Here is a 21,665-nt window from a genome sequence, read left to right as displayed (position 1 = left end):
CGATTTTCAGATGCGACGATTAGAAGTCATTGACACCAATCTACCACAAGTGACCTTAGTCTCATACCTTGCTCTGTTATTAGAATAATCAAGGAACGCAATTCAGAAATAATATTACATCCTGCATTTTATTCAATTCCATATGACAAAAATAGTAACCTAGACTAAGACATCCATTTCAATCAGTAGATGTGTCAAGCCAACAAGATTTAATAATAAAAAATATTGGATCTAGGTAACAATTCCCAGCTGGTTCAGGGAGGCTCCTAGCCCTACATGGTATCGCAGTATAAAAATAGTGTCTCTCTTCACCATGCAGAGAGGAATGACCTAACCCTGAATACAAAATGGGGTCAGTCTTACTGTACCATCATCAACCATCTTATTTACAACACTTTACATCTTTTTTTCTTTTTTTCCTTTTTCATTTTTTCTTCTCTTTTTTTTTCTTTCTTTTTTTAAGTTATACACATCCTTTAGGGAATAGAGATAACACTACATGGTACCAAATACTAACAAAAAAAGAAAGTCACACCAAAAATGACACAGATAAATAAAAACATTCAATTGCTGAAATACAGCAACATTAAGCCACCTCAGTTTTCTTTTTTTCAATGCTTGGAAACACCCCTAACCACCCACACACTGTGGCAAAAAAGATGTTATATTGTAGAGGTGCTACAGATATATAATTTTGCTTATATATAGATATATATATCTATATATCTCTATCGCATCACTGTAGAAAATGGAGCTGTAGAGCTCATTGTTCATTTCCAATAGAAACAAACAGCTAATAAGTCTTTGAACCTCTTTTCACTCCATTACATGATGGCAGAAATAGTCCATCCTCTTACAGTAATGGTTTTTGTTGTATAAGAAAGATTGTCCTATTTTTCAGTCTCAACTGAGAAGACCTCACTGTCTGATTCGTTCTTCAGGGGCATAAAACTCCTTGCGCTGTTACCCAGCTACCCATAATGTCCCTCAAGCAATTCTGCTGGACAGAAGTTCATAGTGTCAACTCCACCATGCTTGTAATGCACAAAAATGAGGTAGTACACAAAACGTTTACTGTTCAAGTTTTGATTAAGCCCCAGTCTCCTCAGCATCCCCAGCCTAGCTTATGAGTGGAACCATTCCCTTTACTTACTCGGTGTAATTTAAACAATGCAATCAACATAAAATTATATTCGATTAATCAGAGTACATTGTGCTTTGGAGCAATCTGAGAAGATAATCAGCAAGTTGGAAATAAATACAGAATATTTGTATGTTACTACTGCTCACGCTGCCCAAAAGTTACTATTTTGTTCCCGTGTTATTAGGCAGTCGACATCTTTCTCATGGGTATGTGTGAAAGAGACAGAACAGATTACAGTAAAATTAAACCTACACAATGTTCTCCTTCCTCTATCCTAGGCTTGTATTAATATTACACTCCTAAGATAAATGTATCAGAATTCTGTCGGGGGTGGTCACGCTTTTAAGTGGGCTTTGTAGAAAAGTTAAATGAATCATTTCCATTTAAGAAATGGCAGGCCCCATATTTCCTAAGGATCTGACAGTTCTCTGCGGCTTTTCTGCTTAGTTAATAGAGATCTCTCATTGTTTGACCTTAAAACAAAACAAGAAACTGCAACAGCGTTCTCCTCCTCAATCCTTAAGTCAAAGTACTATTTATAAAATAGTTTACATCTTTGTTCAGTTTCAAATTATAGACAAACCTCCCTAATACAAAATACTAAAAGTGCAATAGTATAAATTAAGAGTTTGCAACCACATTATACAAACATTACCTTTTTATTGTACAGCTTTGATAACATGGAGTATTTACTCACAACTGTTTATAATGTTGTGAATAATTTATGGTGCTAAGGTTTGTCTGTTTCTTGTTTTCCAATCATTGAGCTAAAGTCCACACTACATTTTTTTTTCATTTAATAGAACAACTGTCCACATAGCAGCTACAAATATTTAAATAAAAAAAGGTTTGTTACTGACAGGTACTTGCACATGAAAAGCATGCTATCTTTCCCAATAAAACTTCACAATTTTGCCTGCATTGAAATAAACCACTTATTTATAGTAAAACAAAACTCGCTTTAAAAGAAAAAAAAAAAAAGAAAAATCACATAGCCAGATGTATTTTGCAGTACAAAAGCTTCATTTAAGTTTGGGGCTAGTATATTGTCTGTTACCCGCATAATCTTAACATTATAAATACTACAGACAAGGATACTGTAATAATACACAGCATTGGGGTACTAAATCACTTATTTAAGATTAAGATTCCTAAAAACATAGTCCAAGTTGCTAACTAATTTGAACAAAACCAGCAAATAAGTGTGACAGAATGCCGTAATGAAGCCCCCCTTTCTCAGGTGATAGTAAGTTTTGTAAGAAGCAAAGTGGACGTAGACTAGCCTCTTTCTGTTTCTAATGAAGTTATCCCATGATTTGTTTGTTTGTTTTCTGTTAAATTAAAAGGTTTCAAAGTTCTCAGTAACAGTCAAACTCACTGTTGAAAGAAGTACCATGCAGATCTTGCAAGACAACTTTTCAGCAGCCACAAAGTTATGTATTTCTGCTATGGGTAAAACTTTAAAGGGAACCTATGCAGTTAGGTCAGGAAACTAATGCTTAGCTTCAAAAGCTGTACATGGAACAGGACAAGTGTTGTGTCGCGTAGCGGTCCAACAGTTATTCGGAATGAATGCTTTTAATTTATGCCAATCTCTTTATTATCCTCAATAAATCTGGTGAATGGACGACTGGCTCCCGTTTCAGAACTTGCTTTGTCCAGACCGACAATGGGAGGGCTGCTGCCCGTGCGAGCTTTGTCCATGCCACCGGTAAGGTTACTCAGAGGCGGGATGGCGCCTCCGCCTAGACTTACTGGGAGCTGGGGAATGCCTCCGTTCTGTATGACAGAAATCTCATTGTTCTTCATAGCAAGTCCATTAGTGATAGCTGCAGCGTATTGGTTCCAAAAATTGGGGTCAACGTTCATGGCCCGAGCTGCCAAATCCTTCTGGAACATCTCGGAGAACTTGAGCGCGTCGCCACCGAGCAGAGCCATGGGGTTTTCCACGGAGAGGCGGCGGCCACGGCGTGCAGGGGCGTTATTCCACATGTGAGTTCCCATGTGGACCTGCGGAGCAAACGGGGACAAGAAGCACCCCCAAGTTAGCACGTTCTGGTGAGGTGGCTGGCCTGAAATGCTGTTACTTACAGTATCGCTTGCTTTTTAAAAACATGCCTTTTAATTTGCATTGAAAACAAATCAATTCCAGTTAAGACACAGTTCTAAGGCCCAGTCAACATATACAAAGAAAACCCAGCTCCGTAGTAATTTTTCAACGTGCATTTGTTTCTTCTCAGTGAAAACAAATGCAGTGCCGCAAGAATAAAGAGTACATATCCTCTTAGGTCAGACAATTTCACATGCAAGCTGGAAGTCCTCACATACTGAAGATTACCAAGGGCATTACTTGTACTAGGATATGGGAGGTTTTTTCTGCCATTCCCCTTTTTACATCTTGTCTATTTTCATCATATTTTATCTCATGTCAGAGGTATCGATTATTTTGCTAAATTTAATATTTTAAAAACGGACATTTAAAAATGTATTCCCCAGGCTGTGTCCTGATGGTTAACCAGACTGCGGGAATAAGAGGCGTCAGTCCTGTAGTAACCCACTGTAAATCAGTGGGAAACAGCTTTCCAGTCTGCAATGGCTGCAAAGCAGAATAGGAAGTGGAAACTTGAGAGGTGCCCAAGAAGCTGGGCAAGTTCCGCGTTTCTGGTTTATAGCGAGGTTATTTTGCACCCATGGTCCACAAGAACTGCCAGAACACGTCCATCAGCTGACCGTGTGTGCCATCACGTCTGTCAGGAGAACTACAACCTGCATGCACGTACACCCGGAAGCATTTTTAAAGTTCGCATCATTGCACAGCTGTTTTCCAGTCCCTTTCTTCAACATAGTGGAAGCATAATAACCACCACTGTACAGCAAGCATTTCCTTGAAGCTCCCTTCTCTCCTGCCTTTGGGACAAACACTTAGCACTAAAACCTGCTGAGTTCAAGCACAGTGCCTTAAACCCCCGCCCCGAGCCTTTACAGTTTTATTTGGCCTCTTACCTTAAGATTCCCCTTTGTGGTAAAAGCTCTACCACAGATTGTGCAACCAAACGGTTTTTCACCGGTATGGGTGCGCTCGTGTATCTGCAGTGCACTTGCTGAGGAGAAGGTCTTCCCACATGACTGACAGTTGTGCTGCTTGGGAGTCCGGCGAGGGGGGGGTGCCAGCATAGGGGTGATCCCCGGACTCATCACTGTCTGTGGTGCAGCAGGAACCTGGATTCCAGCTGGAAGCGAGGGAACCTCACCCAAAGAGATCGGCTTGCTGTGACCATTCACTTCCATTTTGATCATGGTAGGCGCTGTACTGGTGACCAGGCTAGGAGTACTTTGGCTGGGACCTAGAGTAAAGTTGGGTTCAAATAACTGAGAAGGCAGCTCTTTTAATTTGTGCGTCAGTAAGTGCTGTTTTAAATTACCCATAGTGGAACACCCACGACTGCAGACTGTACAAACAAATGGACGTTCTTTAGTATGGCTGCGGTAGTGAATTTCCAATGCACTCTTACAAGCAAAAGGCTTGCCACAGATATTACAAACAGTACTTTTAAACTTACCACGTTCTCTGTTCAGGAACAGCAGACTAAAAGGAGCCTCCTCTTTGATGACCGGTCTTCCCGGGTTGGTGGATGTCAGATCTAATGCGCCTCCATTTTCAGTTGCGGGTGGTGGACTGTCTGGTTTTTCTGTCTTTAATTGTATTTCTTGTGGCTCTTCCTGGTTACTGAGCCCTGGGGACTTTGATCTGAAACTTTCACTATTGCTATTTACAGGAGACAAAGCTTGCATGGAGGAAGAAGACTCTGACATTGCAGGGCTGCCTGCACTCTGGCTTTCGAGATCACCAACGGCTGATGAGGAGTCATTGCTCAAATGGTCACTTTCCCCTGATCCATTTTCTATAGATTTTAAACTGGTCAGCTGCTGACAGTTCATGACAGAATCAATCATTTTCATTTGATTCTCCAAAGCAGCAATACTGGAGATCACAGAAGGTGGTGAAGAAGGACATGACCCAGAGTAAGAGATAAGGGGTTTGGATGAGTCACTTGCCGTGTCCTTTAGCTCTGGGTCCTCCTCCATAGAATTTTCATCAATGTCATCGTCGAAGTTGCTCAGCGTGTCAACGTTCTTCTCATCGTAGGAAAGCTCTGAGTCCATGGCGTCCTGGAAGCCCTCTGGTAGCGGCGTGTTTGGAATTTGCCCGCCCATATGCATACGAATGTGCTGCTGAAGAACAACAGCATTTGTAAATTTCTTCTGACAAATGGGACACGAGTGCTGTACTCTAAGTGGTGGCTTCGCTCGATGAACTCCAAAATGTGTTTTTAGATTGCCTTTCGTAGTAAAGGCACGTCCACAAATTTTGCATTTAAATGGTCTTTCTCCTGTATGCGTTCTGTAATGCATCTTGAGAGCGCTCTGACAACTAAGCACACGGTGACAAATGACGCATTGATTTGGATCTGTCATCTTCTTATCAATGTTCTCCACTAGCTGTTGTAGTTTTGAGGTTTCTGACGTTTGCATAGAGTCTAGCAGACCACCAAATGGAAACTTTGCCTTAAACTGGTCAGACACTGCTGGAAGCACAGGGTTTGGGAGGCTTGTTGCAACGTTGCTGTCCGTAACAGCAGTAGAAATTGAAGACGTGGAAGCTGTGGAAACTTGCCCACCTGCAGAAACGTCCCCGAGCCGCGTGCTCGTGGGAGGCAGAGTGACAGGTTCTGCCTTGGTCAGAGATGTGCCACTCTGAACGGGCTGCGGGGATTCGGCAGATGCTGGAACGCCTGACTCAGAAGTGTTGAGGCTCGGGGATAGAGAAGTGCATTCACTGGAGGCAGGAGAAGGCCTCTGGGGTGACCTGCTCATAGGAGTGATACTTGGAGAATCTCCGTAGCTGTTCACACCGGGTATAGTGGGGGGCAGCTGGAGCCCGATGGAAGTCGGGACGGTTGGTAAAACAGGTTTGCTGTCTAACCACGTTGTGACCGGCTTTTCGGGGGGCAGCGACATCCCGTATGGGATTCCAGAGCAGGTGGGCACGTTATCGAGGTATTCTGGAACAGGATAAGGGTTCATCTGAATATGAGGGTATTTCTCTTTATGCCTCTGAAAATGAACTTTCAGGTTGCCCTTTGTGGAAAAGCGGTTTCCGCATATGTTACATTTAAAAGGTCTTTCGCCTGTATGCGAGCGGAGGTGAATTTGTAAAGCACTGTCACTTCCAAAGACCTTGGCACAAAATCGGCATTTGTGTTTAAAAAAGGGATCCTCAGAGCTTGACTTGGGTTCAAACACTGACACATTTGGTGGCTTTCCTTTACGGTGCTTCATAAGGGCGGACAGAGGATCTAGCGCGTTAGCCGTTGCAGCGATGCTAACCAGCGGATTGGGGAAGATCACACTATTTGATGAAGTCTGAGGTAGAAGTGGGTTTGGCAGGCTGGACACTGAGGTGAGGCTTCCATGTCCTATTGAAGGCGGAGTCGAAGCATTCTGGGGCTGCGAAGCACTGTTAGGAGCGTTTGACACGGAAACGGGAGTTATGGACGTAATTGCGTTCGAGGAGGAAGGTACACTTGATTCAGGTGGGGCAGAAGAGCCACCGCTGGATATATTGGGCGTACTTGCTCCAGATGTAGGTCTTGAGATGTGCTGAGAGCCGTCAAAGGCAGCGGGCTGACCGCTGGCGGCCTGCCCCACGATGGCGGGAGGAATGACTGCAGTGAGCTGGACGGCAGCGCTGGTGGCAAACCCCTGCAGCTGGTTGGATGCCTGCCCGGGACCACCCTGGGCAGCCACGACTGGGTTGAGGGACGGCCGTAGTGGCTGGCGGTTCATCATTGCCACTTGACTACGGATCTGCTCAATTAGCTGGAGCTGGTGAATCTGCTGCTGCTGCAGGGCCATGAGCTGCTCCAGGATCATGGGGATGGCCACGGCTGTCACCCCGCTGCTGATGCTCGCGGAAGCGGTGGTCCGTGCGCTCTGCGAGAACTGCGCGACCGCCACTTTAGTGCTCAGCAGAGTCTCTAGCGTGACATTGGTGTTTGGCATGTTATAGCTTGTCATGGAAGATGGTTCAGGGATCTGAGGTAGAAGAGTAGCTGTGTTTGAGGTGCCTTGATTCTGGAAACTTTTCTCCGCAGAAGTTTCTACCTCCATTGGCTCTTCTTCCTTTTCCGTGTTTTTTACCTCAGAGCTATCATTGTTTTCTGCCTGGACGCCTTCTTCAGCAGCTTCACTCTCTGCCTGGTCACTAGGAGAGCTAGCGGGCGAGGGCTCAGGGAACTCCTCAGCGGGGGGTGGAGCTGCTTCATCTTCGTTCACGATCAGCACCAGGGGGTTTTTAGTGCAGCTCTTTTTGTGCTCCAGGAAGTCCGTCCACTTGAAGAACTCGGCACAGCATTTCTCACAAACGTTGGTTTCTTCGCTTCCGCTCCTGCTCTCGTTCCCGCTATCACCATCATCTGCTCCTTCTCCTGGGACTGCTAGAAAATCAAAAGATTGTATCAGCCAATGGCTTGCAAGACAACTCTCCCTACATTTAAAAATTTTGCACATAAGTAAAATCAGTATTTTTTATTTTGTACAAATTGCCCCACTTCAACATTTCTGAGGTCCCAGCGTGTGTATTCTATGACTCTTTCTACCTAGCTAATCATTTTCTTAGCACAATCCATCAAATTATGAGGTGCTATCAATTGTGGATACTGCTTCTTAATGAAATTCCATAGAAGCCATTGATTTCCAATATTTTCATACAATTCACAGCACCTTGTCTGTTGGGTACAAAGCAAGCTTTCGATGGACTCATTAGGATTCCCTTTTACCATCAAGCTTCCTCATTTCCAGCAAAATTAGAGATGCCTTTGCCAGTTCACTTAACATTGCTAAACTAATCTGTAACCTTTCAAACTCAAATCAGCACCTGACAGGACAAACTGGGCCTCTGTTACTCAAGTGTGGTCCTGGACTACCTAGATTTATTATCTTTATACAGTGTTGAGACACCATGAATTTAATGTAATTCTATATAACCTTTTAAATCAATAAGCATTTATTTAACTTAAGAATTTTCAATGAAATGAATTCATTTATAAAAGTAACAAGAGTGTGTAAGCACTTCTAGCATTTTGACTCAGAAAAGGAAAGTCTTCCTATCCCAAAGGTAGGCGCATAAACTAGCATTACGTCTTTTTGTACTTTGCTTAGAAATGCCGTTAAATGCTGCTGAAATTAGTTGTTCTGCGATACCTAAACTGGACGTCCTATATCCTAGCCATAAAATTAATATTGTTAATACAATTAATTGGCTCTGTCAGATGCAATATTTCTCTAGCAAAAAACCCCACATTAAATTACATGTTATTGCTATTAGCCAATAGAGTTCATTTTAGCCAAAAGAGAGGTTTGTTAACAAACTAGAAATTATATATTTAAAGTTCATTTACATTGATATGTTTAACATGAGAATGTTGTAGTCAGGCACACTTTTTGTACCTATTTTCATCTATTCTCATAGAAAGACTCAGCAAATTATATGCTTGTGCCATACTGGAAAACCCACTAATTGGTTACACATGTTTAATTACTGTTGTAGGCAGCTACTTCCTCTGACTCGCGTTACCCTCTTGTGCCGAATAACAAGCATGTTTAATGAACGGAATTCTAATTCACACCTGATCAAATAAATAGCTGCGCAGGAATAAGAAATCAACATACAATAACATTTTTAGGGTTTTTTTTTTGTCATGTGGGTGAGAAGGAATGTAGGTAATTACTCAGGTTCCATTTGCTGCTCTGGACCTAACTGCTTTTCGTCAGCCCACAGATCAAGTGACAACAGCAAATCAGTTCAGTAGAAGAGAATGACAGCTGTAAATCAGTTTTTGTTATATGCATTTGAGTACGTGAGAAAAGCAGCTCCGAGTCTTCTTGCCATATCAATAATTTATTGTTTTCGTACTGAAAGAGAACGTATTAAGATGTCTATCGGTTTATTTTATTTTATACTCAGGAAGAATGCTCGGCAAAAACCCTGTGCTAAGGTTTAAATTAAATAGCCATATTCTATTTCTCTAAAAAAAGAGACGTGGTCTCTTAATTGAAACAGAAAACAAAAAGAATGTTTTCTGCAATCATGATATCCCAAGCTGCACTCTTATTTTATTTTCCTGGATCCTATTTTTTTTTTTTTTTAAATTAGCACCATAATTCAACATCATGAAAAAATTGCACAACTAAAAATAAAAATAAAATAGCCGACAATTAACAAGTTCTTCTACTAAATTCTGCATGATAATAGAATGCTGGTAGTCTAAGTATCCTGTCAGAGCAAGGAATGTAATGTGTATCTGTAATGAGGTTGAGCATAGCTAGAAGCAAAGACATAGCTGATTTGTATTGAAGATAGGCATAGTAAGCAAATAAAGCGTCCAATCCTGTTTCTACTAAAATGAATGGCAAAACTTCCATCGACTTTGATGGAGCAGGATTGGGCCGATACCCTCAATATCCTATGCTTAGTATGAAAAAAGCTTCATGTAGCTATGAATATACCAGGCAATATTATAGAATGCCTAAAAAAAAGATTGCCAAGAAATTCAGAACTTATCATTACAACAGAAACAGTTACGAAAAAAAGGTAGTAGTGCAAAATAAAAGAAAAGTGTAATCTTGAGATGTTCCGGTTACTTTTAAAAAAGAGGTTTTTACAGAACATTAACTATAAAATCGCTTTTGACAAAATTACATGTCAGTTCTTTCAGTCTTCGCTGAGCTAACACTCCCTACAGATTTCAGCGGGGAGTTTTGGCTGATAAAGGTGATAAATCTGTGCCCTGAATACTATTTCCTAGCCTTCTAGAGCATCTCAAACTTGTTATTTCCCTGTACCTTCCAAAACTGTACCTTCAAAAAACTGTTAAAATGGCACTATGTATTTATACATTTATATATCCAGTGGCTGCCACTAAATAAGACACGCATTTTCTATTAAGAAATGATCACTGAATGTTTTTTTTCTAATTTTAAATATGATTTACACAAAATTCTACTGTACTTACTAGCTAAAAGGAAAACTCTACTTCGAGTACTACTGGATTTTTTCCCTTCCTTTTTTCCCTTTTGGGAGGGGGGAATAAAATGCAATTGAAAACAGTCAAATATTATTTAAGACTTCTGCACAAAGTGCTGAAGCTGTTACACTGTTTGGGTTAAGATCAATAATCTATAGCTGTTGCTAGACAATACTAGACTGACTAATCCTTATGGCAAATGCTTCTGTAGAAACTTAACTATCACATTGTGTTACAAAAATATCACAGAAGATAACATGATTCACCACAGAAAAAGAGTGTATTGGCCGCAGATATGCTAAATCATATGTTGAAAAACCTAAAGCCTCCCAAAATGAGTAAGTGAAAAAGCAGACTTCCAAACCACATTTTCAGTGCGTACTTCAGCTTTCGCAAAGTGAAAGCATGCAGAGTACAGACCAGCGAGGCACCCAACACGCTCACCTCTCTCCAGAGTCTTTCCAAACTAAGACAACTCAAACAAATCCTTGTTTACATTACAGATTTACATTTTTACAGTCGGGGGGCCCTGATCCTCTGGTCCTTACTCAGAATCTACTGAGTTCCCTGGTTGATAGTACCGACCACGCACGGAGGGACCACGTCTCTCCTAAGGCTTTCACTGAGGAGATTTTCCAGTGCTTATTTCCAAACTTTGGCAAGCTGGGTAAGAGTTGCCTATCATTATTATTATTATTACTACTACTACCACCACTACAACTACTACTACTACTGCTACTACTACTACTACTATTAAGGCATGGTTGCAAAGGAGGATTGATTCTAAAAGAAGCTGCAAACTGTGAGGCTCCTCTTCCAGGTTTTTATCTATATATCACTATTCTTTTGTTTAAGGAGAGCTTTCTCTAAACAAACCTTGCACAAAAGGTTTAAGTAATTAGTGATGGATTCAGGCAATATAGCCATTCAAATATGGCTGTCCTCTGATCTAGAACAAGCTGATCAAACACCAGCAAGCTAATTATTTCAGACACTGTACAGTAATCAACAAGCCCAAATGTGAAAATTTACAGTCAAAACAGGTATTATTTTCTGCACTAGAAGACAGTCTCATGATCTATATATGTCAAAACTAGTATGTATAATGTGTAAGCTTCCAACAGAAACCTAAACTACTGATGCCCACTGTCAGGAGGTATCAATATGGACCTGTTCAGCATTTCAAGATAGTAACCAGTCTAGTGTCCTAATTCATGAACTCAAAGCAGCAGCAGTTTGCATTTGAAATATAACTTGTGAAAAAGTACAAGTGGAATACAGCAGTATAGGTATTTCTCAGATGATCAGTGCTCAGCTCTGTTCTCAATGAAAGAAATGGCTAGTTTTGTGCTATCTCAGGGCGACCAGGCTTGCTCCCATACTAACTGGGGACCTACAGCTCTTTTATATTCCTCCTTCTCTCAACTCCCAAGCCTTGAAAATAGTGAGAATACTTTTCAAGTGACCAATCCAAGCACATTCATCTCATCCATCACCTGTCTTGAAATATTCAAGGACTGCTTTTGAAAAATATTTTAGAGAACAATGCTAGAGACAGCGACCCCAGGTCCCCCCCCCCCCCCCCCGAATCAACTTCAAAGTAGACATACAAAGAACCTCACCACAGTATTTTCCATTTAGGATAAATTATTTTGGCATTTCTTAAGAAAACAGACAAGTTAAATCTCTCTCAAAGCTTCACTTTCTTGGACTGGTAAGCAAGCAGGTGACTCAGATGGCACCGAAGTAAACGCTGCTTTGCCATAGATGACGGTACATTCCCTGCACAGCACACTGAGGCTACTAAGATGCTTCACAGAACAACAGGCTATGGGCTCAATCCAACAACTCCTACTCAAATGAGCAGCCTTTACTCACATTAGACACACCACTGAAATTAATGGGATTGAAGGAGTATGAACTAGTCATGCAAACTGCAGTCTTTCTGTGGTTGCCCCTCTCACCCAGAGCCGCGGGGGGGGGGGGGGGGGGCAAGACTGAAAATAACGACTGATAAATATTTTTTAATGTGTGTGTATATATGTGTGTGTGTGTATTGGAGAAATGGGCGTTGCCCCAGTATTTCACAAATGCGGTTTTTAACATCCCTTTCAGTAGTACTTATTAATATGAAAGCACTAAGGTACTGTATTTATTGTTGCTTTTGAAGTGTAAGTCCTCACCAACTTCAACAGGGAATAAAGATTAAAAGCATATGCCTCCACATAAAAGGATATTTTTGTTGTTTGTTAAAACTCGATCACTTTATGAATGACAGAAAGCAATACCAAAATTTTATCATTACTCCAGATTATTAAAAATTTTAAATGTTAAAATACTGAGCTAAAAATTAATTTTTGTTTTTAGTTACAGCATATACCTATTACAGGAAAACATAGCATTTTTCCATGTTTCCTTATGTTTTATAGCTTGCTTTCCTTTTCCAATACATTACAAAGTGATTAAATCCATTAAGTACTGAAGAATTTAATCTTTTTTCTTTTATTTTTCCTGAAGAGAAACAATCATTTTTATTATTACAGTGAGGATGTGGTGCAGTAAAAATTTTCAAGGACTTTGGGGGAATCAATCGAGCACTTGCTTAATCTTATAGACATGGGCTGAATTTTGCAGTTCTTAGTTACACAAAAGGTGTTGAATGGGAGTTTTGTCAAGCAGTCAGGATCTCAGCCACTAATAACCTCTCAGTTATTTTCTTTTTCTCATTAGCAGTCTAACAGCTAACAGACTAATCTGAAGCTGCTACGGGATGCAAGATGAATTACAGCACGTAAAGCTTACCCTATGAAAACAGGTGAAAAATTACAGGCAACATCTCTCAAACGGTACCCGGGGCGAGCTCCTAAGCAGGTACCAACCCGCAGAGCTGCGGTGGCTCCAGCAGAGTGCTGCCACTTTGCATCACTGGGGTCTGGCCCTAAAATTAGCCCACAGAAATTCAGACGAAGGTATTTTGAGAAAGTCACTTTGGGATGGTGATACCTGAAGCCGCTCAGGTGCTCCGCTGACTTGACGAAGGGGGTACAGGGGGTTGATGCCGGGAGGCTTTGCTCTGCCACCCTCACTAAGCGTACCCACCAAACGCTTTTCAGGCTGGAGCAACGCATGGCTGCAGGGAGGATGGTGTCGGCCTGCTTTCTCGCCGTCCGAGAGGAAGGGAGAGGGCTGAAAGGGTGCTGTGGGTCCTTCAGTCACCGTCAGGAAATGTGTAGAGTTGAGAAAAAATTGCCACAGCTTCTGACTACACGCACGCAGGATTTGTAAACCTGGCTTTACTAGTTCTGAATTTTTATCGCAGGCATACGTCTTTCTGCTCTGTGTGAGAGGAAAGCCTCTTGCGTGATGTGCAAGGGAAAATTTAACGCATGGATGCTTCAAAAATGCTGCCATCTACTTTTGTGAAACAGACTGAAATTAAACATCACATTCTAGTCAGGTTAATTCTGAAAACGTATGCTGTTTATTAAATGCCCCCTTTCTTAGGACTAACTACTTCCAGTCTGGAAAAAGCCCCAACCGACTCCACTGTGTTTCATCTTTGCTGCTGAATCTTCTCATTTTGTCTCAACTTAAATCACCTCTAGTTGTGTACATGTAAATGACCTGAAAAGCACCTTTTCAGTTATATTAAATGAGGACAATTACAATCAAATGTTCTCTGACAATTCAGTATTTTGTTATATTTTGTTACTCTGTACCACAAAATCCTCAAATTATGTATGATTCATAAGACACTTGGATAAAATCAGGTAAGAGAATCAACATTTTCTAGGCTTTCATCTGTTTCAAATTGCTGGTACCTTCCTGAAGCATTCAAACAAAAGTGTCTTGTAAAGGAATCCAACAAATGTGTGAGTAAATTATTTTCTGAAGCTTCTTTTTAGACTATATGCAAGAATACAAATGAAAGCATGGAAAAGTGTTGTATTAATTACTATTGTTTCTACATTCAGAGCTGCGTAATCGAGACAATATTTTCTAAATGTAGGAATTTCTTTCAGGAAGAAAAAACCCCACTGATCTTTCACTGAGAAGCAGTGTATGAACTGTGAAGAAGTTGCAGAAAAAACTGTGTTCATTAACATCAGCTAAAGATAAAACGTCTGCTAACTATGAAGACAGGTGTATAAAATGCTCTCACATGCAAATCCAATAATCATTTCCAAGTGCAGCTCACAGCATTTTTGTATATTTAAAGAAGCAATATTACAAATAAAACTCTGAGCGTAGCACACCGATACAGGACAATTATTTACTACTCCTATCATCAGAATACACAAATTTATTTTTCCCCAAGCACAAATTAAAGGAAGTAAGAAAATATATTAAAAAAACCCCATAAATTTGTTTTCAAAATTATATTCATTTGGAAACAGCAGCCTTGTAACAACGTATTGATCCTTGAGAAGAAAAGTATTACTTTTTCCTTAGCTTTATCATCTCTTACAATTGACGGAGCTTTTAAAGAAAGTTTTCTTAAATTGTTAGAACACGTTTATTTTCTTGCAAATTAATTCTTTTTAACTCTTTATGATAGCTTTGAATCCCATAAAGAAAGATGAATTATCACATACTGAGCCCAAGCTGTGAAACAGGAGGAGACAAATAGAGACCCCTACTGTGTTTAACAATGTAGAAGAAATTCCAGACTCAATAGAAAAATTTTCTGTCCTTTTTCTCAGACCACAAAAGCTGTTAGTATGGATTTGAACAGTGGAGGGCACTCTTGCTATGCAAAACCCGGTACTGACCTGGCACACTCGGTTTGATCTATTCAGTAGCCTAAATCTCAGAATTTGTTAAGTAACAGCCACCTGTGGCACAGGCACTAACTGTATTCTGTTTAAAACATTTGCAGTTTCTAATCTGTGCAGCGAAGCACTTCGTTATCTCAAACACTGGCACCTTTCTGTGGGTACGCAGATGTGGAACAGATGCAAGCTTCACAAATTGTTTGGAATATTTGCGCAAGGTATTGTATTAAATAAGACCTGCGTTATGTTTTTCAAAATCATATAAACAGCTATTCGGTTGGCTGTTATGGCAGGTATACATTAATTTCGGGTTGTGTAGAATTTGTGTACAAATACGCTGATGTTTGTAGGAACTAAGTTTATTTGGAACGCATCAAGTTTTGTTGGGAATCCTAAAAAAAAATCGAGGTCAATACTTCTAACATAGCTGATATGAAAAAGACATTGGAAAAACCAAAACAAAACAAATAAACCAGAAGAAAGAAGCAGAACACTAGATTCTGTATAGCTTTCCTATTTTGAAAAGTATATAATTAACTACATCTTAAACTATGTAACTCTTAACACCCTGCAGACTGAAGCCAGCCACCCTCTGACCAACCACAGAAACGCTGACAAATTTGTGTTTGGAAGCTCACAAGAAGAGAAGCCGATGTGAGGATCCAATCCTTCATTTCCTAAGCATCTCAAAACTGAACTTGCAAGTACTGGACTCACTGGCACTACTCCTTTGAGTAAAATTACTCACATGCAGGAGTGCTTAAAAGAGCAAACCCGGGGTGATTCGATGACAGTTGTGCAGCTCAGTCATTTTGCTCATTTACCATTCCATATATTGCAGTATTGCACAGGATAGCAAAGCACATAAAGATCTAAACAAATTCGTTAGCTTTCATCATTCCCAGCTTTGGGGACATTACTACATCAACAAAATCATAAAACAGAATTATCAAATGGCACCAGTAGAAGAGATCTCCTGAAACAGTGAATAACAAATTGGTTTTGATTAACTGAAACAAAAATACAGCGGCACCTGCAGGGTTAATTAAGCAGCTCAAGATGCTGGGCTTCACAAAAGGAAACCTTTTTCCTTCTTTAAGAACTGTAAACACTTGTGCTGAACTAGATGGGCATTTGATAAGCTGTACAGCATGTAGAAAACTCAGAGGGATCTCTAGTTAACACTCAAATTCAGTGTTAACACTTAACAGAACAGTGGTAAGCCGCGCTGCCAAGGTCAACTGCACAGATGTACTAATTGTATTATGAGCTTGACATCTAGTGGCCACCCCTGGCAGGGCAAAGCAGGCAAAGGTTAAATCAGCAAGCCTTGTCAAAGCACTTCTAACTACCCACCCTCAGGGAGAGTCCTGGGGAAGCTTTCTGGCACTCTGCAATCCCACCTTCTCCCCGGCTGCAGGCTGAGCTCCTGCAGCAGCCCGCTGCGAGACCGCACAGGGCAGCACCCACCCACGCTGCACCCACCTGCGCCTCCCGCACCCACGCCCCACGCACCCACCCTGGCCGGCCGGCCGGCTGCTCCTGGAGGAGGTCAACAGCCTTCCCAAATCTTTCAGTGTGCCTCGCTCTCTGTGTCAAAAGTTTGGAAATTTTTTGGTGTTTAGTGGTGAAGGGGGGGGGAACCCAGTATTAGAGATTGGCAATACAAGTTTCAGAAGGGCTCTTTTTAAAGATTTAACTTACCCGATAATAAATGTTATTCAAGTGTGCTCACTTTGTGTACCCTAACTAGAGCAAGGAAATACTAAAGACCCCACTCTTTAGTCCAGTATCTTTTCTCTTTTCAACTTAAAAGAAACACATTTTTTAAATGTGTTTCTTTATGGTTTTCTGTCACCCTTTTAAACAATTCTTTTTCTGGGTTTCCCAATTTTGAAGGGGTTTTCCTTGATAAGAAGAAATGTACTCTATGTCCAACAGCACTATAACTGAACCAGCTCCTAAAAGTGTATTTTGGCTTAAATGCCCTTTTTTTATTAATGGAAAACCTTCACTACATTTAGTGGGAAATTTTAAGAGGGTAAAGGAAACAGGATTTTGGCCCTTTACATTGAAACATACAATTCAATAAAAATTTACTGCTGGAACTAGATTTACTCATGCTTCCTCTGAAAAAAAAAAAAAAGCAAATTACTCTCATTTTACAAATGCAATATAACGAAAGAAATGATTTTTACATGCTTTATTTTGGAAAATGTGTCAGTACTTAACTATTTTAATGTCATGCCAGACCTGGTTTGTTATCAGCAAAAGTGATTGACTCATGTCCTGACTGATGGATAGTCAACAGATATGCTTGTCCTGGCTTGGCAGTCAACAAATCAAATGAAGGAAAGATATCCAGAAAATATTCGCAGGACTCAAACTGTTTTTCAGAAATGGCACTAATACTCATTATTAATTTGTTTTTACTCTTTTTTTAAAATGCCACCCATTTTTTTGAATTGTAGCTTTTCCTCTTTCTTAGGCAAGGAGAAGTAATTTTCAACAGCTAAATGTATGCATAGTAATAGCTTAATTACACAGAATTTAAACGAACACCTTTCAGAATTTCCTCCCTACCACTCCTAAAAAAGAGCCTTAATGTCTACCTCAGGAGATGGTAAGACTTCCTCAAGATCAGCACCACCAGATAAAATCTGACCCAGTTTTGTCTACTTTCATTGTTATACGTACATCAGCAAATTGGCTGATTGTTGTACTTCCCTTATTATTCCAAATATTTTCCTATTGCTAACACAGTTCAAAACAGAATATTTTAAAAATTATACAAATACAGATGTTACACAGTTTGAATGTTAAGTCTCTACCGTAATAGCAGAACTATTTATGAAGTTTCAATTACCGTTTCTTATCAAAGGGACAATTTATAGCAATACTTATTTGGCCTTTATTTTTCAACACAAAAAGCCTTCTCTTACACAGTTGCCTCAGAACAAACATTTGCAAAAATCACCTAAGTTTTATGTTTACTGACAGCTGCTTGTGACTTCTCAAGTTTTCAAGGCAGTAGTGTCTAACCGATGTGGAATAACTTCTATTTTGTACGTAGGCATGTTCCTCCAAAATGTGTTTTTACCCTCTGTATATGCAGATAGAGTGAACACACTCACATGAAGCTGGCTGCTCCACAGCGAACTGTGTCGTTGCTGTAGCGGAGCATGTGTGTCTGTGTACATACTCCAGAAGAATACCGAGTGCAGTCACAAACTGCTCAAAACTGCACAGCCCAATCCCACTTTACCAGAATGAAAAAGATCCATTGGTTTAGACTACGTTGTATGTATTGAAGACTGTGTGGGGGAAACAGGTCCAATATTTAAAAAAATGATTGCAAAAGGCACATTAGAAAACTGTCATTATACGGTTCACTACAAGGTATCCCTTCCACCTCAGACTAAACAATGATACATCTTTGCCAGAAACTTTGCATGAAAAAGTCCAAAGCATCATTTGTCACCACTCTTACCAGAACCTCACTTGCACACTCTAAGAATCGCTTTTCAGCACTACAAAAAAACCCTTTTATTATCCCTACTTTAAAAATACAAATGCTATATCCATGGTTTAATATAAAAATTAATCGGAGTTGAAGCATGTGCATTGTATCTATAATTCTGATTCATTTGTAATCTGTTGAATTAGGCAAGTGTACAAGAAATGTAATTCCAGCTATTACAATGCCTTACATTTATTGAGAAACTGAGATTATTGTATTCTGCAGGCAGTCATTTGAGTCCTTCTGCTGCTGTTTTTAAATGATTTCCATCATATCTTCTAATTTAGTAACCTCATATTGTTTTTTAATAGGTATCTTTTGTTCACTCTTCTACAGTGCAATTGTTCAAGTAATATATCATCACCAGCTGTTTGTTAACACTTCCTTTCAAAATTATTAAAAAATATTTTTAGCATTTCACTTTTGACAAATCATTTCAAACGATTTTGAGTATAAATCTGTAGTTGATGACATTGCTAATTATCTTAGATTTCCAACAGTTTCTCACCATCGTAACATTGCCCTGTTTGAATGCAGTTGTGTTATGCTATAGCCCAAGCTGGCTATAAAATTATTTGTTCTGATTCTAAAACTTCTGTGGTAACACTAGCACGAAAGTTACGGTGAGACCAGCCAGCTTAAAATCCGGCCTAATGTTTCTGCTCCCCAAACTGCCAGGCTTCTCTCTGCTACTATGAATGTCCCTTCACTCCAAGGATTACGTTTATGGGACATTCATTTTTAAATGCTTCACTTAATAAAATTATTCTGAGGTGATATTAAACACAATTTCATTAAATAAATAGTAAGCTTCATTTGCTTAATCTTGTGTTAACAACAACTTCCACCTTTGAAGATAAACAGCCAAATTAGTCAAAAGGCTACATGTATCAAATAATATTGCTTAAACAGTTTGCTTTCTAAAAACGAGGAATATTCTTGCACTGTGCAAACTATTTTTGGCCTGTTGCAAAATACGCTCAGGAACTGTAGCAATATCTTGATTACAGCTGTGAACAGAAATGAAGAACACTGACTTGACCAGAAGTGTTTTAATTCACGAGATTTGGAGCGCTCATTATATCTGGCCTATAAAATTGCTTTCAGTATAGCAATCGTTAGGCTTCCTAAGATAACGTGTAAATGATTTACATTACACTAATGTGCACTAGATAGCCCTCTGCTAGCGTATCCTGTCTCCACCTTGTTCACATTTCCCAAATGAAAGTGCAAACCCAACAGCACTGCTTTCGCTTGTTAATTGTTAACTATGAAGGGTTTCACTCTATTAATTAAAATATGTTTTAATAAAAGGAAACATAGCACATTTTGATAACAGCCTTCTAAGGCTGAAAAGTATTTATGTTGTTGCATTTTAGGGCTGCTGTGAAAGCCGATTTTGTGCTATTCAGGGACCACAATAATAACGCTTTAAAATTCCTCACTGGGATGCAATGTAGTCCTTTTGATGGAAAGACTGTCTTTCTCATTCGGCAGAAATAAATCCATTCATTTGATCATGTAGTCATTGAGGGCAATACAAAACAAACCAAGTGTGAGAAATTCTATGTGATGAAGTAAACAAAACAAAACCCCCCAAAAAAGGGGGGAAAAAAAAAAACATTTCCATGACAAAAAGATTCTTTGTCCTTAATCTACCCACCATATGCAAGCGTTTCTTTTTAGCATATCTCTTGTTCTAATCTCGGGTGACATGGCTACATAGATAAGATTCACAAAACAAAACAAAAACCTAGTTTAACAATTTTTTTCAATTTATTAACTCGCCAGGAGTGTCATAATGAAGTAGTGGGGTTTTATTTTTCTGTACTGAAATGGATTCAGAGCATGTAAAAGTTTATAATGCTAGTGATGAATTCTTAGACCTAGAACCCACCCCAACAGAGACTGGGCTGAACAAATCTTGTTTACATAATAAAACACTAATTCTCATCTGCTTGCCTATATTAATTTATTTTACACGACCACAGTTTCCTAAGGAAAAAAATTAAATTTTGAAAACGCACTGCTTTGCTCCTCCGCTGTGACAGAAGGAAGCATTTCTCCGTGTGTCTGTTATTGTCAACACCCAAGTGGGTTTTCCTGGAGAAGTGGCAGTAGCCCCCTTAGCAGACCTGGACAGTGTGGGACTCACTCCCTAGCTCCCCAAATACCCTGGGAAGGAGCAGGAGGCTTAACAATTTGCCAGTCTGACAGATGTTTTAACCTGATGAAGTGGATTCATGCTGCCTTAAGCTTCAGGGCTGTAAAGTTGAGATACAATAGTCAAAATCCTCCTCAGGCTTCAACCTTGCCGCCTTTCTCTCCCCACAAATGCCACTAAAAGTCATTATAGTTTTGAAGCAGGAGAATGACTTTTTTTCTTTTCGAAGGCAGGGACGGGGGGGATAAAACAGTGGAGCGAGGGGCCTACACAGAAAGCAGAAAACACTGAGGCTCCCACTTGGTTACGCGAGAAACTAAGCAAGCAGTGGGCTCTATGCAAAGAGGAAAAGAAAAACTTTCAAGTGGAAGCTCTCAACTTAGCCCAGGAAAAGTGAGTATGGGCTGTGGCATGCCTATGCTGCAATGCCAAGGACTACTAAGGAAATTAAAACTGGGGGAAAAAAAAAAAAAGACAGAAAAAAGGAAGAAAAAACCCCTGCAGCCCTCTTCTCGAAAAAATTACAGCAAAGTGGAAATAAGGAGTGATTACAGCCCAAATCTTTCCAGCTTTGGACACTTGTTCACCAGCAGCCTGGGCAGCCCAGATGCATAAAAGCAAGTGTGCGTGTGCCTGCGTGTGGGGAAGGAGCGAAGAATGGCGGATGGGTGAGAAAATAACCCTTCCCCACTGCCTGCAGCCGGCGCGACAGGGGCTGGTGGCGGTGGTGGCACTCCGTGTCACCTACCACTGATCATAATTACATCCGCAGCAGAGCCAGCAGGCGAAGGGGGGAAGGCAGCGGGGGGGGGGGGGGAGGCGAAAAGCTGCTGCTCAACCCTCTCGAAAATAATGAAATCAACTCCGCTGCCCCCACGCACCCGAGCGGCCCTGCCCGCTCCTACCGGGGTCCCCTGCCCGCCGCCAAGCGACGGTCCCCCCGCTCCCCCGGCCGCTGCCGGGCCCAACGCGGGGG

The 21,665-nt window shown here is 40.5% G+C and overlaps 1 protein-coding gene across 1 annotated transcript in view; it reads right to left on the bottom strand.

Moving 5' to 3' along the window:
• Positions 1-774: 774 nt before the first annotated feature.
• The window catches only part of SALL3 (spalt like transcription factor 3), a 21,629-nt gene continuing 738 nt past the window's right edge, over positions 775-21,665 (bottom strand). The window contains exons 2-4 of the mRNA XM_009277183.2: positions 4,705-7,641; positions 4,148-4,488; positions 775-3,154 (exon numbers count right to left, since the gene is read on the bottom strand). Coding sequence (XP_009275458.1) covers positions 2,723-3,154; positions 4,148-4,488; positions 4,705-7,641 — 3,710 coding nt within the window. The 3' untranslated portion in view covers positions 775-2,722. The remainder of the gene's footprint in view (positions 3,155-4,147; positions 4,489-4,704; positions 7,642-21,665) is intronic.

Source organism: Aptenodytes forsteri, unplaced genomic scaffold (assembly GCF_000699145.1).
Source record: "Aptenodytes forsteri isolate BGI_AS27 unplaced genomic scaffold, ASM69914v1 Scaffold338, whole genome shotgun sequence".
Classification (NCBI taxonomy): Eukaryota; Metazoa; Chordata; class Aves; order Sphenisciformes; family Spheniscidae; genus Aptenodytes; species Aptenodytes forsteri.
Note: the sequence above shows the minus strand (reverse complement) of the source record. Positions and strands in the feature narration are given on the sequence as shown.